At 46.6% G+C, this 16,050-nt stretch overlaps 2 protein-coding genes across 2 annotated transcripts in view; both read left to right on the forward strand.

Annotated features, from left to right (window-relative positions):
- frem1b (Fras1 related extracellular matrix 1b) overlaps positions 1–16,031 on the forward strand; it is a 39,493-nt gene extending 23,462 nt beyond the window's left edge. Inside the window, 11 exon segments of the mRNA XM_061078064.1 lie at positions 296–740; positions 3,631–3,832; positions 3,923–4,067; positions 4,387–4,516; positions 4,749–4,821; positions 4,925–5,074; positions 5,155–5,453; positions 6,203–6,358; positions 6,437–6,546; positions 15,630–15,715; positions 15,791–16,031. Of these exon segments, the coding sequence (XP_060934047.1) occupies positions 296–740; positions 3,631–3,832; positions 3,923–4,067; positions 4,387–4,516; positions 4,749–4,821; positions 4,925–5,074; positions 5,155–5,453; positions 6,203–6,358; positions 6,437–6,546; positions 15,630–15,715; positions 15,791–15,987 (1,993 nt within the window). The 3' untranslated portion in view covers positions 15,988–16,031.
- LOC133010736 (tripartite motif-containing protein 16-like) lies at positions 11,591–13,360 on the forward strand. Its single transcript, XM_061078364.1, has one exon. The coding sequence runs from the start codon at positions 11,591–11,593 to the stop codon at positions 13,298–13,300; it is 1,710 nt and encodes a 569-aa protein (XP_060934347.1). The 3' UTR covers positions 13,301–13,360.
- Positions 16,032–16,050: the final 19 nt, after the last annotated feature.

The following is a 16,050-nucleotide window of genomic DNA, read 5'->3' on the forward strand; positions in this document are numbered from 1 at the left end:
TGGACGCTGCTGCAGACGTTTAGCAAAGATTCATATTTATATCTTTTTTACATTGGATAAAGAAATTGTTTCTCTCTGTATATAAGTGTTGATAAAGCCTGATTTAAGGCTGTAACTATATTATTTTCAAAATGCGACGGCGTAAAATCTGATCCTATTTATTTATTGATGACATGTATCGTGTTAGAGCAGCGAGTTGAGGCCTCTGGTCTGTGTTGCAGCTTCGTGGTCAGTAACGGTTTGCGGTCTGTGTTGCAGCTTCGTGGTCAGTAACGGTTTGTGGTCTGTGTTGCAGCTTCGTGGTCAGTAACGGTGTGATGTCACGCAGCGGCAGCCTCCACCTCAGCATCCAGCACGGGGACCGCATCCCCCCCACCCTCCGCCACAACCTGGGCCTCCGGCTGCAGGACGGCGCCACAGAGGTCATCCCCCCCGAGCTGCTGCAGCTCACCGACCCCGACACCCCCCCCGCCAACCTGAGCTACATCGTCACGCAGCCCCCCCGCTACGGGAGGCTGCTGCTGAGAGGAGCCCCCCTGACCCCCCCGCTCAGGTTCACCCAGACGGACGTGGACCGGCGGGACCTGAGTTACCGCCACGCCCCGGGCAGCCCGGCTCAGACCGACAGGTTCCACTTCCTGTCGAGCGACAGGTTCCACTTCCTGTCGACCGACGGGAACAACAGAGGCTACCTGGAGTCCGGACAACTGAGGGAGGAGCCTGCTGTGTTCAACATACAGGTGCACACACAACACACAACACACACACACACACACAACACGCACACACAACACACAACACGCACACACACAACATGCACACACGCACAACACAACACGCACAACACAACATACACACACGCACACACACGCACACACAACACGCACAACACACACAACACACACAACACGCACGCACAACACACACAACACGCACAACACACACACACATCACGCACACACAACACGCACAACAAAACACGCACAACACAACACGCACAACACAACACTCACACACAACAATCACACACAACACGCACAACACGCACACACGCACAACACGCGCACGCACAACACGTACGAGGTACTTTCACGGTTATGACAAATTGGAAACTAAGACAAAAATACATATGTGAATGTAAAACTAATAAAAATGAACTAATCTTTCCTCAAAAACATCACAACAATTTAGGAAGATAAATATATATAGAGAGAGAGGAGAGCGAGAGAGAGAGAGAGAGTGATAGAATATATAAATAATGGTAATTATGGTTATAATCATCATCATATTCTGGTCAGACCACAACCTCAGCTCAAGCTGAGCAGTACAATACTGCCACCTTGTGGACAAACGTGGGAACTGAAAGAGCAAACAATGTCTATGAATTATCAATGACTATAATTGTATATTATAGATTATATATAATAAATAGTATACACTTTTTTTTTTTTAAATTTTTTTCTAGGAACAGTTCAACAACAGTTCGGTTTTTTATTAATGACAAAAAAGACGTTCTGAGCCAGAAGGGGGCGGGGCCTTATGGAGTTGTGGAAAAACACTTTTGACGTTACACGTTCGATCACATCAACTTTAAATGACGTCATCTCAACAACATGGAGATTGAAACTAGTCCATGGGCCAGACCCCATAGTGGTTCCATCTGAGGGGGCAAAACTTTAACTATACTAAGTTGTTTGTAGGACTGATGTAAGTCTATTAATAAATGATAACCCTTGCCCAAAAGCAGCTTTTCATATTTTAGGGCTTTATTATCGTTTTCACTGATCGGTGCTTTAGCGAAATTCGCCCCCAAATCTCTAACGTGCTAATATCTTCTTAACAGTGATATAATTTTGATCATTAACTCAATTATTTCTATAAGTCAAATGTTGCAACTATTGAAAAGAGTAAATGTAGATTTTTCATACACGTTTTGTTGTTATCACTTGAAAATCTGATTCTTAGATGGGACCAAGATCAGCCTTGATTTACACTTATGACCATTGTTGTATTCGGTTGACCACAATCTTGCGCAGTTGAGCATTTACTTTCAGCTTTTAACAGAAGAGAAAGGAAAATATAAGTTTCAGTCCTGAAGGAATGATGGAAGAAACCAGCAGCGTGCCTAAGAAGCAGGCAGGGATGACGTGCACCATCCATTGCTCCAGTGATGACTCCAACCTAGTGTCACCACAGAATCTATAATCGTGGCAGACTTTACTGAAGGCGGCACAAATCCGGCAACATGCCCCAATTTTGGACCGTGCCGAAGGCCTGGGTGAGGGAGAGATCACCATGAAGAAGCTCCTGGACTCAATCACCAAAAAAAGCTGCCTCTGTTGAGCCTGCCGAACAACCCAGAGAACTTCAAGGGTACTTGAAAATAAATGTATATTCTATCAGAATAAAAGTAAATACCAGAAGAGTCAAAACAGAGTCGCGCTGATGATCGTTTCAGAAAAGCTGCAACCAGCAAACTCCACCAGAGGATACTTGCTATCACGAGTAGAGAACTTGTTGCTGCTTAGGGGCATCACCATAGGTCCTGCTCCTGTGGATACACATTCGCATTCTCTCCTTGTTCTGGTGGAATGGACCAAGGAGAGAATGCAGGAACACAGTATGAGGCAGCAGAGAAACATGCCCATGAGGAACTGCTTGCGTATATCAGGAATGAACTCTTTTCCAATCCAGAGATAATACCCATGACAGACCTGACGTCAAGACTAGTGTCGTCGGTTTCAGCCACAGGTCAAAGACTCGACCAAGAAACATCTGCGTCGCAGGTTGGCGACTGAGCTTGCAGGGTCCATCCACATCTTATCTGACGACAAGGGAAGGCTACTTCTGAACCCAGACTGCCTAACTAGGAGTGAGCTTGCCAAAGCCACATACTCCTTGAAAATGGAGCTGCAACATGCCTGGGCCATTAGAGCTAACCCTAACCCTAACCCTAACCCTAACCCTAACCCTAGCGTTGCAGTTGAGGAATGAGATCAAGAAGCAAGACATCAGTCAACGGTGGTTTGGTTTGCAAAGACATGTACAAACTGCAAACCTGCTCTAATCAACCCAGTGAGGAAGAACCCATCGTCCAGTTAACTGACTCAGATGATGGTGAGGGTGACTGAGTCCTAGATTGAGGGTGTGGACCTAATATTTCCCGATATGTACGGTTGTAAAATAACACTACTATTCAAGCCATCAGTATTATTGTTGCATAGCACATGCCAATTGATGTTAAGTGAGCAAGTGTAGCATCCTCCAGACATACGCACTTTCAGACCACTAATTAAACAGTTGTACATGTAATGTGTGTTTTGAAGTAAATGTAAAGTAAAGAAAAATAAAACAAAACTATTTTACATGACACAACATTGTTTGCGTGTCATGTGTAGTTTCATCGTAATTATTGTGGCTTAGTGGCTCAGGTTGATTATATACAAAGTAAGGGACTATTATTTAGTTAAATTTAACTCAATATTGTATTTGAAGAAAAAACCACTAAATATTATTATTTGAAACTGCAAATTTCGCAAAAGTAGACTATAGTGGTCAGTGGGCGTGGTTAGTGGGCGTCGTTCGGATCCGTCTCTCACCTGAGCCCCCCCTGTGGTCCTCTGGTTCCAGGTGGACCAGGTGGACAGGACTCCTCCCAGTCTGACCAGCAGACGCAGCCCCAGCACGGTGGTGGATTTGGGGGCCGGACGGTTCGGGATCTTCATCACCAGCAGACACCTGCAGGCGTGGGACCCGGACAGCCCCCCCGAGGAGCTGGAGTTCTCCATCAGCAGGCCTCCTCACTTCGGGTTCCTGGAGAACTTCCTCACAGGTCCGGCTCCTCTCTGGTTCTCTCTGCTTGTGAACGTGAAACGAGGTCCGGTCCCGGGTGTTGAGCTGCTGTGTCCTCTCGTCCCACCAGGGGGCTACATCCGGGGTCGCTTCACCCAGCGGGACGTGGACCAGCGGGCCGTGGTGTTCGTCCTCCCGGCCGACGTGGAGGTGACGGCCGACAGCTTCGAGTTCCGCCTCACGGACCCGGCGGGAAACACGATGCTGCCGGACGTGTAGGTCCAGCTGCTGAGGGACGGACATGTCCATCACCTGGTGTCCACACACGAATGTCCTCGACCTTATTGACCCTTCAGTCCCCAGACGAACAGAACATATAACACACATCATCACAATGTGTGTGCATATATACTTTAAAAACTGCTGTGACAAAGTACTACACAAAGAGAAAAGACAACATCAGAGACACAAAGTGAATGAACACAGTAACATTTCAATCATTGACAACAAATGACTTGATGCTTATCATCATATATCATGTGCATTGTGTTGTGTATTGTGTGTCTACATTGTGTGTTTGTGTGTCCCCTGTAGATTAGAGCTGTTCTGGTCTCGGGTGGACTTGTCTGCGACCTGCTACAGAACCTGTGAGACCTCGGGGACTCTTCAGATCCAGATCACGCGCAGTGGGAGGAGCTTGGACCCGGCGTACGTTGCGATTCAGGTAAGAAGTCGCGGCGCTGCAGAGGAAGTGTCACACACACGCAACCAATCAGAGCTCAGGGTGTGTGTGTGTGTGTGTGTGTGTGTGTGTGTGTGTGTGTGTGTGTGTGTGTGTGTGTGTGTGTGTGTGTTTGTGTGTGTGTGTGTGTGTGTGTGTGTGTGTGTGTGTGTGTCTGTGTGTGTGTGTGTGTGTCTGTGTGTGTGTGTGTGTGTGTGTGTGTGTGTGTGTGCAGGTGGAGGAAGGTTCGGCCAAACTCGGAACAGACTTCACTCACAGCTCAGCTTCTCTCATCCAGTTTGACGCAGGTCAGAAGTTATATGTTATTATATGATATATTATATTATCTATAAATCCATAAATCAGTGTAATGGTGCTCACCTCCATCCTGTGTCTCCTGTTTGGTTTCAGGCGTCAGTGTGAAAACCTGGAACATTTACCTGATGGACGACGGACTGGAGGAAAACCACGAGACCTTCAGCGTCGTCCTGAAGAATCCGAAGAACGCCGTCCTGGGTCAGAGGTCGTCGGCGAGCGTGGAGGTCATCGACCCCCGAGGAGGTCAGACGCCCACCTGTCAACGAAGTGACTTCAGCACTGAGGGAAGACGGAGACTGACGGGTTCGTGTCTGTTGTCTCAGGAAGGTGCGAGCCCGAGGAACTGGTGGTGGACGAGGGCGGGAAGGCTCCGCCCCCTCGCCTCCCGGACCCCCCCACGCCGGAGGAGGACGAGGACCCCGTCACCGACATCGAGGCGGAGCTGATGTGGGAGAACCAGCCTCACCCCCCCAGAGGAGACGTCCCCGACCGCCGGCCCTCCCTGGACTACGGAGAGCGGGAGCCCCAGGACCAGCCGGCGCCCGGCCACGCCCCCCCCCACAGCAGGAGGCTGCCAGGGACGGGCGCGGCGGCGAGCGAGGTCGGACGTGAAGGAGTAAAGGTCAGAGACGTCTGTCTGTCCCACGTCACTTAGTTCATCAGGATTCATTGATCAGTTTGAAGAGTCAACGAGATTTAAGATTTCACACAGAAGTTTAAGAACCAGAGACTCTGCCCCCTGCTGGTTTCCTTTCACATTACATCAGGTTTGTCGACTGTAAATAAAGATGGACGACATGAAAGCTCCCTGAAAGTGAAGCCAACTCCTCTGGATCGCCCCCTGGTGTCTGGCTGCAGTACAGCTCGTACACCTCCTCCTTTAACGTGTCGGACCTCGATACCTCGGCTCCGCCCACGATCACGGCTGCACACTCAGACTCCAACACTAGATGGCAGCGCTCACATCGGAGACATTCTGTCTGTCTTTCTGGAGGAAGTGGAGACGAGTCGCCATCTTTGTTTTCAGTTCACGGTTAAAACACGAGGTTCTATTCTAATAATCACGTTTCTCACGTTCTTCACTTCTTCATGAATCCTGAAACTTCTTCTGAGAAAAGACATTTGATGAATGTGCTAAATTAATAATCAACGTTTCAACCTTGTTCAGGTTCATCTGTCAGGAGAGAGGACGCCTGGAGACAGAGTGTGGACAGTGAGACACACACAACACAGACACAACACAACACAGACACACACAACACAGACACATACAACACAGACACACACAAACACATGAATGAATGAACGAACGTGACGTGTTAATGTCCTCCTCCTCTTCCTCCTCTTCCTCCTCTTCCTCCTCTTCCTCAGTTCCACAGCCTGACTCCTCTTCGTCTGGAGGAACTGAAGCCGGATGACTCTGGGTGGAGCTGGTCTCACAGTCGCCCCCTGCAGGAGGGGCGAGTTGGTGACACTCCTCAGATGGATCATCCAGCACCAGAGCTACGGCAGCACAAGGTGCACAAGGTACACACAAACACACAAACACACACAGTGTTGTCGGGTGCTGTTGTGTGTCTGAAGTGTGTGTCTCTGTGTCCTCAGTCGTTCAGCAGCTGGTGTCCTGATGGTTGGACTCACTACAGGAGACGTTGTTACATCATCAGCTCGTCTGTGGCGACCTGGGCGAGCGCTGAGAGAAGCTGCTCACTGCGGTAACACACACAGACACACACACGTGAATACACACACAGTAACACACACGTGAATACACACACAGTAACACACACGTGAATACACACACAGTAACATACACAGACACACACGTGAATACACACACAGACACACACGTAAATACACACACACGTGAATACACACAGACACAGACACGTGAATACACACACAGACACACACACGTGAATACACACACAGTAACACACACGTGAATACACACACAGTAACACACAGACACACACACGTGAATGCACACACAGTAACACACACGTGAATACACACACAGTAATACACACACAGTAACACACACAGACACACACACGTGAATACACACAGTAACACACACAGACACACACACATGAATACACACACAGACACACAGGTGAATACACACACAGTAATACACACACAGTAATAAACACAGACACACACGTGAATAGACACACAGTAACACACACAGACACACACACACATGAATACACACACAGACACACACGTGAATACACACACAGTAATACACACAGACCCACAAAAGGATGGGCTTTATGACGGCTTCAAAATGCCCCAAAATCTTCTAAACTTTGCAATAAATTAGAAAGTGGTGAAAATTTACATATTCTGGAGTATTTGGAAATGGGCGTGGCAAAATGGCTCAACAGCGCCACCTGGAACGCAGCCCCTAGGTTTCCACATAACAGATTTTCATCAAAATCGGGACAAAGGTGTATCGTGACCATTCAGACATCAAAGCCTCAAGGAGCATTAGGAAAAACGCAACAAGAAGGCCCGCCATTTTGGATTTAGTTGCCATTTTGGCCATATTCCACATTTTTACTTTGACATCCTTGTCATAGGGCTTTCATCAGATCAACTTAAAATTAAGGTGAGTCTTATCAGAACAAGATGGAGATCTAAACTTGCTCGAATTTCAACTTTTCGTCACACTGTGCGCCCGTGACTTGGCACGCCATCAAAACACGGGCTTCTGTATCTCAGACATATTTGGTCTGATTGAGTCCAAACTAGACACATAAGACAAAAGTCGCGACGTGAAGACATCTATACAGAAATCATGACTGAAAACCACAGCGCCCCCTGGTGGCAACAGGAAATGTCTTGTTTTTGGAACGTTTTACACTTGAAAGTATTCCTCCTCATCCACTTTTCGAAACCATGTCAAACTGTGTCACATGGGTCTCAAGACATTGATAATGTAGCCATAAGATTACTGGGACTTTTCATCATGCGGATTATTAATGGCCTGGCAACAAAGTTCATCAACTCGTCGTGAAACACAAAATTGCTGTAACTTCTGTGTTCGAGGTTCAACCTCCCTCAAACTACATGTGTGTATCAACAGCCCCCCCCCCCGGACCACGATTGGCCTTCATCTACAAAAATCAATAGGGACATGTGTCTTTTCATGACAAACAAAAAAGTCTCATGGATAGATTGGGAATTCATCAGATCAACTTCAACTTCTGGGAATGTCATGTGAACAAGATGGAGATATAAATATATATATATCTTATATATTTGATTTCATCACACAGTGTGACCGTGGGGTGGCATCAAAGTTTGATTACACAACATCAAAACACAAGCTTCTGTAACTCTGGCATATTTGGTCCAGTCAAGTCCAAACGAGACATGTAGGACAAGACTCGCAACCTGATGATATCTACAAAGAAATCATGACTTAAAATCACAGCGCCAGGCTACAGGAAGTGACATGTTTATACTTTGATGAACTGCCTTTAAACTAACTTTTTAAAGGCAGTTCATCAACATCACTGGCAGCTTCCTTTAAACAGTGTGACAACACTGCTAAGGAGAGGTTAGACTGTTAATCTTTTCAATAGTGTGTTAAAACGTGGGAAAAAGAGGAAGTGAAGGAGAGAGGGAGGAGCAGAGATCTGTTTCTGTTCAGAGGAAGTGAATCTGTTCTACAGTCTCTGGCAGCAGCTGAAATGGAGAAACAAAAAAATCACCTGGACAGAGAAAGATTCTGCTGTTTGATCTGTCTGGATCTGCTGAAGGATCCGGTGACTACTGTCTGTGGACACAGCTACTGTAAGAGCTGTATTAACACCCACTGGGACAAAGAGGAGGAGAGAGGAAGCTACAGCTGTCCTCAGTGTAGACAGACCTTCACACCGAGGCCTGTCCTGGAGACAAACACCATGTTAGCTGCTTCACTGGAGGAGCTGAAGAAGACTGGACTCCAAGCTGTGGCCTGTGATGTCTGCACTGGGAGAAAACGGAAATCTCACCTCCAGCCACATCTTCAGTCCCCTCCATTTAAGAAGCACAAGCTGGTGGAGCCCTCGGAGAAGCTCCAGGAGAACATCTGCTCTCATCACGACAAGGTGATGAAGATGTTCTGCCGCACTGATCAGCAGTGTATCTGTTACCGCTGCTCTGTGGAGGAACATAAAGACCACAACACAGTGTATGCTGCAGCAGAAAGGACTGAGAGGCAGAGAGAGCTCGGGCTGAGGAGACAAACAATCCAGCAGAGAGTCCAGGACACAGAGAAAGACGTGAAGCTGCTTCAACAGGAGGAGGAGGCCGTCAACGGGTCTGCTGATAAAGCAGTGGAGGAAGGTGAGGAGATCTTCACTGAGATGATCCGTCTGCTGGAGAAAAGAAGCTCTGATGTGGAGCAGCAGATCAGATCCCAGCAGGAAACTGAACTGAGTCCAGTCAGAGATCTTCAGGAGAGACTGGAGCAGGAGATCACTGAGCTGAAGAGGAAAGACCATGAACTGAAGCAGCTCTCAGACACTGAGGATCACAACCAGCTTCTACACAACTACCCCTCACTATCACCACTCAGTGGATCTACACACTCATCCAGCATCAGGATCCGTCCTCTGAGGGACTTTGAGGACGTGACAGCAGCTGTGTCCCAGGTCAGAGGTCGACTACAGGACATTCTGAGTGAGACAGAGACAAAGGTTTTACAGATTGTGTCTCAAGTGGATGTTTTACGGCGACAACCAGAGCTAGAGACCAGAGCTGACTTCTTAAGATATTCACAGGAAATCACACTGGATCCAAACACAGCAAACAGACGTCTGTTATTATCAGAGGGAAACAGAAAAGTAACATATATGAGTAAAGGACAACAGTCTTATTGTGATCACTCACAGAGATTCACTGGGGGTCAGGTCCTGAGTAGAGAGAGTCTGACTGGACGTTGTTACTGGGAGGTTGAGGTGGACTTGAAGGTGAGAGCAGTTTGTGTAGCAGTCGCATACAAGAATATCAGCAGAGCAGGAAACTTAGACGGTGTATTTGGACTCAATACTAATTCGTGGTCATTATCACGTAATGGAAACAGTTATGACTTTCATTACAACAGGATCAAGACTCGAGTGTCACGTCCTCGGTCCTCCAGAGTAGGAGTGTCCTCCAGAGTAGGAGTGTACCTGGATCACAGTGCAGGTGTTCTGTCCTTCTACAGCAGCTCTGACACCATGACTCTCCTCCACAGAGTCCAGACCACATTCACTCAGCCGCTCTATGCTGGAGTTGGGGTTGGTTATGGAGCCGCAGCTGAGTTCTGTAAACTCAAATAGACTTGAGTCATTAAAAGCAGTGATTTAGATTCTGTGTGTAAATCTTTAACTTCTTTTGTCTCCATGTTTGTTGATCAAAGTTCGTCGTGATGACGTTTCTGCTCCGCACAGAGATCAGCTGTCAATCAAACACTGACCTTCCTTTATCACACATATTTAGTTCTCACTTTGTAAAGACAGAAATCTATAAATACTGTCACGACTACCTAGCTCCCAGTAGCCGTGACAAAAGGGAAGACTGACACCGTCGGGTAACGTTTAACATAACTCAAGTTTATTTAACAAAACGGGTACAAACAACAGTCTCACAACAAGGTGCAGGCAGCCTTACGGCGTCAGGCCAGAGCTGGAACAGAGAGAGCTTGGAGGATCCGGGACACTGCTTAAATACTGATGGCAATCACCTGGTGGCCATCACCTGGAGCCCCGCCCCTCATCAACCACAGCCTGCTCCTCCTACGTGCTGCAAGGGGAAAACAGGAGAACGCACACACATCAAACAAAGGGCCCAGTGCCAAAGCCGGGGCGTCACATCACACTGACATGAATGTGTTTGAAAGAACCCGAGCACCGAGCGGTGGGAGGCCCTACTGTATTTCAAAGGATTTGCATTTCCATTTTCGGCTTTTCAGGACGAAATCGCTGTAACTTCACTGTTCATGGATCAACCTCCCTCTAACTACATGTGTGTAGCAACAGCCCCAACCCCCCCGCAGACATTCAGATGGTTTTAAGGAATGGGTGTGGCAAAATAACTGACTAGCGCCCTCTAAAGGGCAGCCCCGGCACTACGATTGGCCAACATGTAAAGAAATCTATAGGGGCATGACCAAACAGGAAGCCCGCCATTTTGACTTTAGTGGCCATTCTCCACATTTTTACTTTGACGTACTTGTCGTACGTCTTTCATCAGATCAACTTCATATTGAGGTGATCAAGATGGAGATGTGAACCTCCTCGGTGTATTGGATTTTATCACACGGTGCTACCTTAGCGTGGCATCAAAGTTTTATTACACGCCATCAAAACATGAGGTTCTGTATCTCGGACATATTTTGTCCAATTGAGTCCAAACTAGACATGTAGGACAAGAGACCCGGCCTGATGGTATCTACACAGAAAACATGACTTAAAATCACAGTGCCACCTGCTGGCTACAGGAAGTGACATGTTTTATACTTTGATGAACTGCCTTTGAACAGTTAGTTTAAAGGTTTGATGAACTGCCTTTAAACAGTTAGTTTAAAGGCAGTTCATTAACATCAGTGGCAGCTTCCTTTAAACAGTTTGACAACACTGCTGAGGAGAGGTAGACTGTTGCTCTTTTCAATAGTGTGTTAAAACGTGGGGAAAAGAGGAGGTGAAGGAGAGAGGGAGGAGCAGAGATCTGTTTCTGTTCAGAGGAAGTGAATCTGTTCTACAGTCTCTGGCAGCAGCTGAAATGGAGAAACAAGAAAATCACCTGGACAGAGAAAGGTTCTGTTGTAGGATCTGTCTGGATCTACTGAAGGATCCGGTGACTACTGGCTGTGGACACAGCTACTGTAAGAGCTGTATTAACACCCACTGGGACAAAGAGGAGGAGAGAGGAAGCTACAGCTGTCCTCAGTGTAGACAGACCTTCACACCGAGGCCTGTCCTGGAGACAAGCACCATGTTAGCTGATTCACTGGAGGAGCTGAAGAAGACTGGACTCCAAGCTGCTCCTGCTGATCACTGCTATGCTGGACCTGAAGATGTGGCCTCTGATGTCTGCACTGGGAGAAAACGGAAAGCTCTCAAGTCCTGTTTGGTTTGTTTGGACTCTTATTGTGAAAAACACCCCCAGCCTCATCTTCAGTCCCCTCCATTTAAGAAGCACAAGCTGGGGGAGCCCTCGGAGAAGCTCCAGGAGAACATCTGCTCTCATCACAACAAGGTGATGAAGATGTTCTGCCGCACTGATCAGCAGTGTATCTGTTATCTCTGCTACGTGGAGGAACATAAAGACCAGGACACAGTGTCAGCTGCAGCAGAAAGGACTAAGAGGCAGAGAGAGCTCGGGCTGAGGAGACAAACAATCCAACAGAGAGTCCAGGGCAGAGAGAAAGACGTGAAGCTGCTTCAACAGGAGGAGGAGGCCGTCAATGGCTCTGCTGATAAAGCAGTGGAGGACAGTGAGGAGATCTTCACTGAGCTGATCCGTCTGCTGGAGAAAAGAAGCTCAGATATGGAGCAGCAGATCAGATCCCAGCAGGAAACTGAACTGAGTCCAGTCAGAGATCTTCAGGAGAGACTGGAGCAGGAGATCACTGAGCTGAAGAGGAAAGACCATGAACTGAAGCAGCTCTCAGACACAGAGGATCACAACCAGCTTCTACACAACTACCCCTCATTGTCACCACTCAGTGGATCTACACACTCATCCAGCTTCAGGATCCGTCCTCTGAGGGACTTTGAGGACGTGACAGCAGCTGTGTCCCAGGTCAGAGGTCGACTACAGGACATTCTGAGTGAGACAGAGACAGAGATTTTACTGATTGTGTCTCAAGTGGATGTTTTACTGCCACAACCAGAGCCAGAGACCAGAGCTGACTTCTTAAAATATTCACAGGAAATCACACTGGATCCAAACACAGCAAACAGACGTCTGTTATTATCTGAGGGAAACAGAAAAGTAACAAATATGAGGGAAGGACAACAGTCTTATTCTTATCACCCAGACAGATTCACTGGGGGTCAGGTCCTGAGTAGAGAGAGTCTGACTGGACGTTGTTACTGGGAGGTGAAGGTGAAGATGGGGGGAGAAGGAGTTGGTGTAGCAGTTGCATACAAGAATATCGGAAGAGCAGGAAACTCAGAAGGTTTATTTGGATTCAATGATAAATCTTGGTCATTACATTGTTATAGACACAGATATGACTTTTATTACAACTGCATTGAGACTCGAGTGTCACGTCCTTGGTCCTCCAGAGTAGGAGTGTTCTCCAGAGTAGGAGTGTCCTCCAGAGTAGGAGTGTACCTGGATCACAGTGCAGGTGTTCTGTCCTTCTACAGAGTCTCTGACACCATGACTCTCCTCCACAGAGTCCAGACCACCTTCACTCAGCCTCTCTATGCTGGAGTTACGGTTGGTTATGGATACACAGCTGAGTTCTGTAAACTCAAATAGACTCGAGTCATTAAAAGCAGTGATTTAGATTCTGTGTGTAAATCTTTAACTTCTTTTGTCTCCATGTTTGTTGATCAAAGTTCGTCGTGATGACGTTTCTGCTCCGCACAGAGATCAGCTGTCAATAAAGCACTGACCTTCCTCTATCACACATATTTAGTTTTCACTTTGTAAAGACAGAAATCTATAATTACACTGACATGAATGTGTTTGAAAGAACCCGAGCACCGAGCGGTGGGAGGCCCTACTGTATTTCGAAGGCCATTTTGGGCTTTTCAGGGTGAAATCGCTGTAACTTGCTGTTTTTACTTTAATGGCTATTTTGGCCATTTTCCACATTTGTACTTTTTATTTTTTTTTTGAACTTAAGTTTTTATTAAACTTTTCTTAGGCATGGTACATGGCAAATTAAACATGTTTCTTTATACAGGAACATGTAGTATATGGTTGAGAATTGACTATAATAACAGACTTCGCACATATTTGTCTCAAAAATAGGCAGCTATTACAAAACAAAGTGAGTACATAATGATATCCACTCGTACCTTCATTGCATATCTGCACCCCCCACCATACATGATATAGCATACATCAAATAGACATGTTGCTGAGGTATACAGTATTACAGGATCCCACTTGGGAGAAACACAGCAAAACAATAAAACCAGAGTCCTAGTGGGGATCATTATTTACCTTTATGTAATTCCAGAACCTGTCCCAAGGGGTCAGCCCCTCCTCCCTGTCATCACTCAATCTACTAAGCATACATTCATAGGATGCAGTTTCAGTCATTGCACATACCCATTCTTTCACCTGTGGAATTTCTGGCGCCTTCCAATGTCTTAAGATAACTCGGCAAGCTGTTGTTGTGCCCACCAAAATTACAGAAAAATGACATTTGGTTACATTGGGTAATTGAGACTTGTCCCCCAGTAAACAGAGCTCTGGACTTCGGGGAATCTCTGCTCCAAACCAGTTACTTAAAATATTTAGAATCCGAGTCCAGAAAGGTCTGATCAAGACACATTCCCACATACAGTGGAGGAAAGTACCAGTTTCCTCCTTGCATTTCCAGCATAGATCATCACCCAATAGTTTCATGCTATACAGTCTGGATGGTGTGAAATAGTATTTATGTAATACATTATATTGTGTAAGTTCTCCCCTTGCCTCTCTCACATATTTACCACAATCAGCCACAACTACTGCCCATCTATCACTATTAATCTCTCCACCAAGGTCCCTCTGCCAAATCATCTTTAACTGGTCAGAGTCAGTGCCGAGAGAAGAATTAGCAATTTTATAAAATTGTGAGGCTTTTCGTTTTCTGAGTGGAAGTTTCATATAATCGCTCATCATATTATCGGTAATATTGTATGGCTTCGAAGTAATGCAACTCCTCATTTGCAAAAATTTCCAAAAATGATCTTTTCCCACCAAATCAAATTTCTGCAACAGCTTATCATATGACAAAAATATCCCATCTTTAAATAGATCATTAATGGTGTTTAAACCTCTAGCGTGCCACTGTTTCCACATCAGGATTATCCCACAATGATGAATATCTTTGTAGAGTATGTGTAAGTTTAAACATTTTATGTACTTTACTCCAAACATCCCTTGAATGTAAAAGTATTGGATTTGTAATGTTAGACCTTCTTTGTGACAATACTTCTATAGGTTGGAAAGGCGTGCATCTCCTTTTCTACCTTCATCCAAGCTGTCTCACCCTCGGCAGACTGCCAGTACCTTGATAAACAGTAATGGGCTCAATAAACATCCCTGTCTAGTTCCCCGGGTCAGATAAAAGAAGGGAGAGATTATTCCATTTGTCATCACTGCCGCCTTGGGTTCTTTATACAGCATTTTTATCCATTTAATGAAGTTGGAGTTGAAACCATAATGAGATAGGGTGGAGAACAGAAATTGCCACTCCACCCTATCAAAGGCCTTTTCTGCGTCTAGGGAGATGGCAGCTATAGGAGTATTTGGGGATTTACTCAGCCACATTAGGTGTAGCAAGAGTCTAACATTATCAGTTACTGGCAACAGGAAGTAAGCTTTGTTTTACAACCATCGTTCAATTTACATAAAATCGTCCCAGTGTGATGTGCTATTTGATAGCGTGGACCGTAATGAGCGATTAGCAGGCAAGGATCGACGTCTAGGGCCCGTTAGTGATGCAACGTAGCCCTAGTAAAAGTTGTTGTTGAACTTTTCACTTCACGTTTCTTACTCAATGAAAATCTGGAAACAAAAAGGTGTCAGAAATCCCAGCGGTTGCCATGGGAACTAATTGAGTTAATGGGCAGGTGCGGTTGTCTCCCAGGTTCAACAGCAGCTTGACCAGCGTGCGCTCCAGGAGAGACATGTCCTGGCTGTGGAGGTTCTCCAGGAAGCAGCCGTTCTGGATCGGTGAGTGACGCAGCACGTTCAGGCCTCGAGCCTCCAGCTGGAGCAGCTGCTGATCCGTCCCCTGCTTGTCCTCAGGTCTGTCTCCAGGTCCGAGGGGCTGGACGTGGGCGGACGGCAGCTCAGTGTCCTTCTCCAGGCTGAGGGGGGCGCTGCCGAGCCGCACCAGGGACGACTGTGTGCTGGTTGAAAACCCCGGCAGCTGGATCTCCTCAAGCTGCTCGGCAGAAACTCAACACGCATTCATCTGTTCGTCTCCGGCTCTGAGACACTGAGGACACTCACAGCGTCGTCATGACGACCGGAAGGAACTCCTCATAGTTACCATCACGTCACGA

The sequence above is a fragment of the Limanda limanda genome, chromosome 9 (assembly GCF_963576545.1).
Source record: "Limanda limanda chromosome 9, fLimLim1.1, whole genome shotgun sequence".
Lineage (NCBI taxonomy): Eukaryota > Metazoa > Chordata > Actinopteri > Pleuronectiformes > Pleuronectidae > Limanda > Limanda limanda.

Coding starts and splice junctions, on each gene's coding strand:
- LOC133010736 (XM_061078364.1), top strand. CDS start 11,591: ATGGAGAAACAAGAAAATCACCTGGACAGAGAAAGGTTCTGTTGTAGG.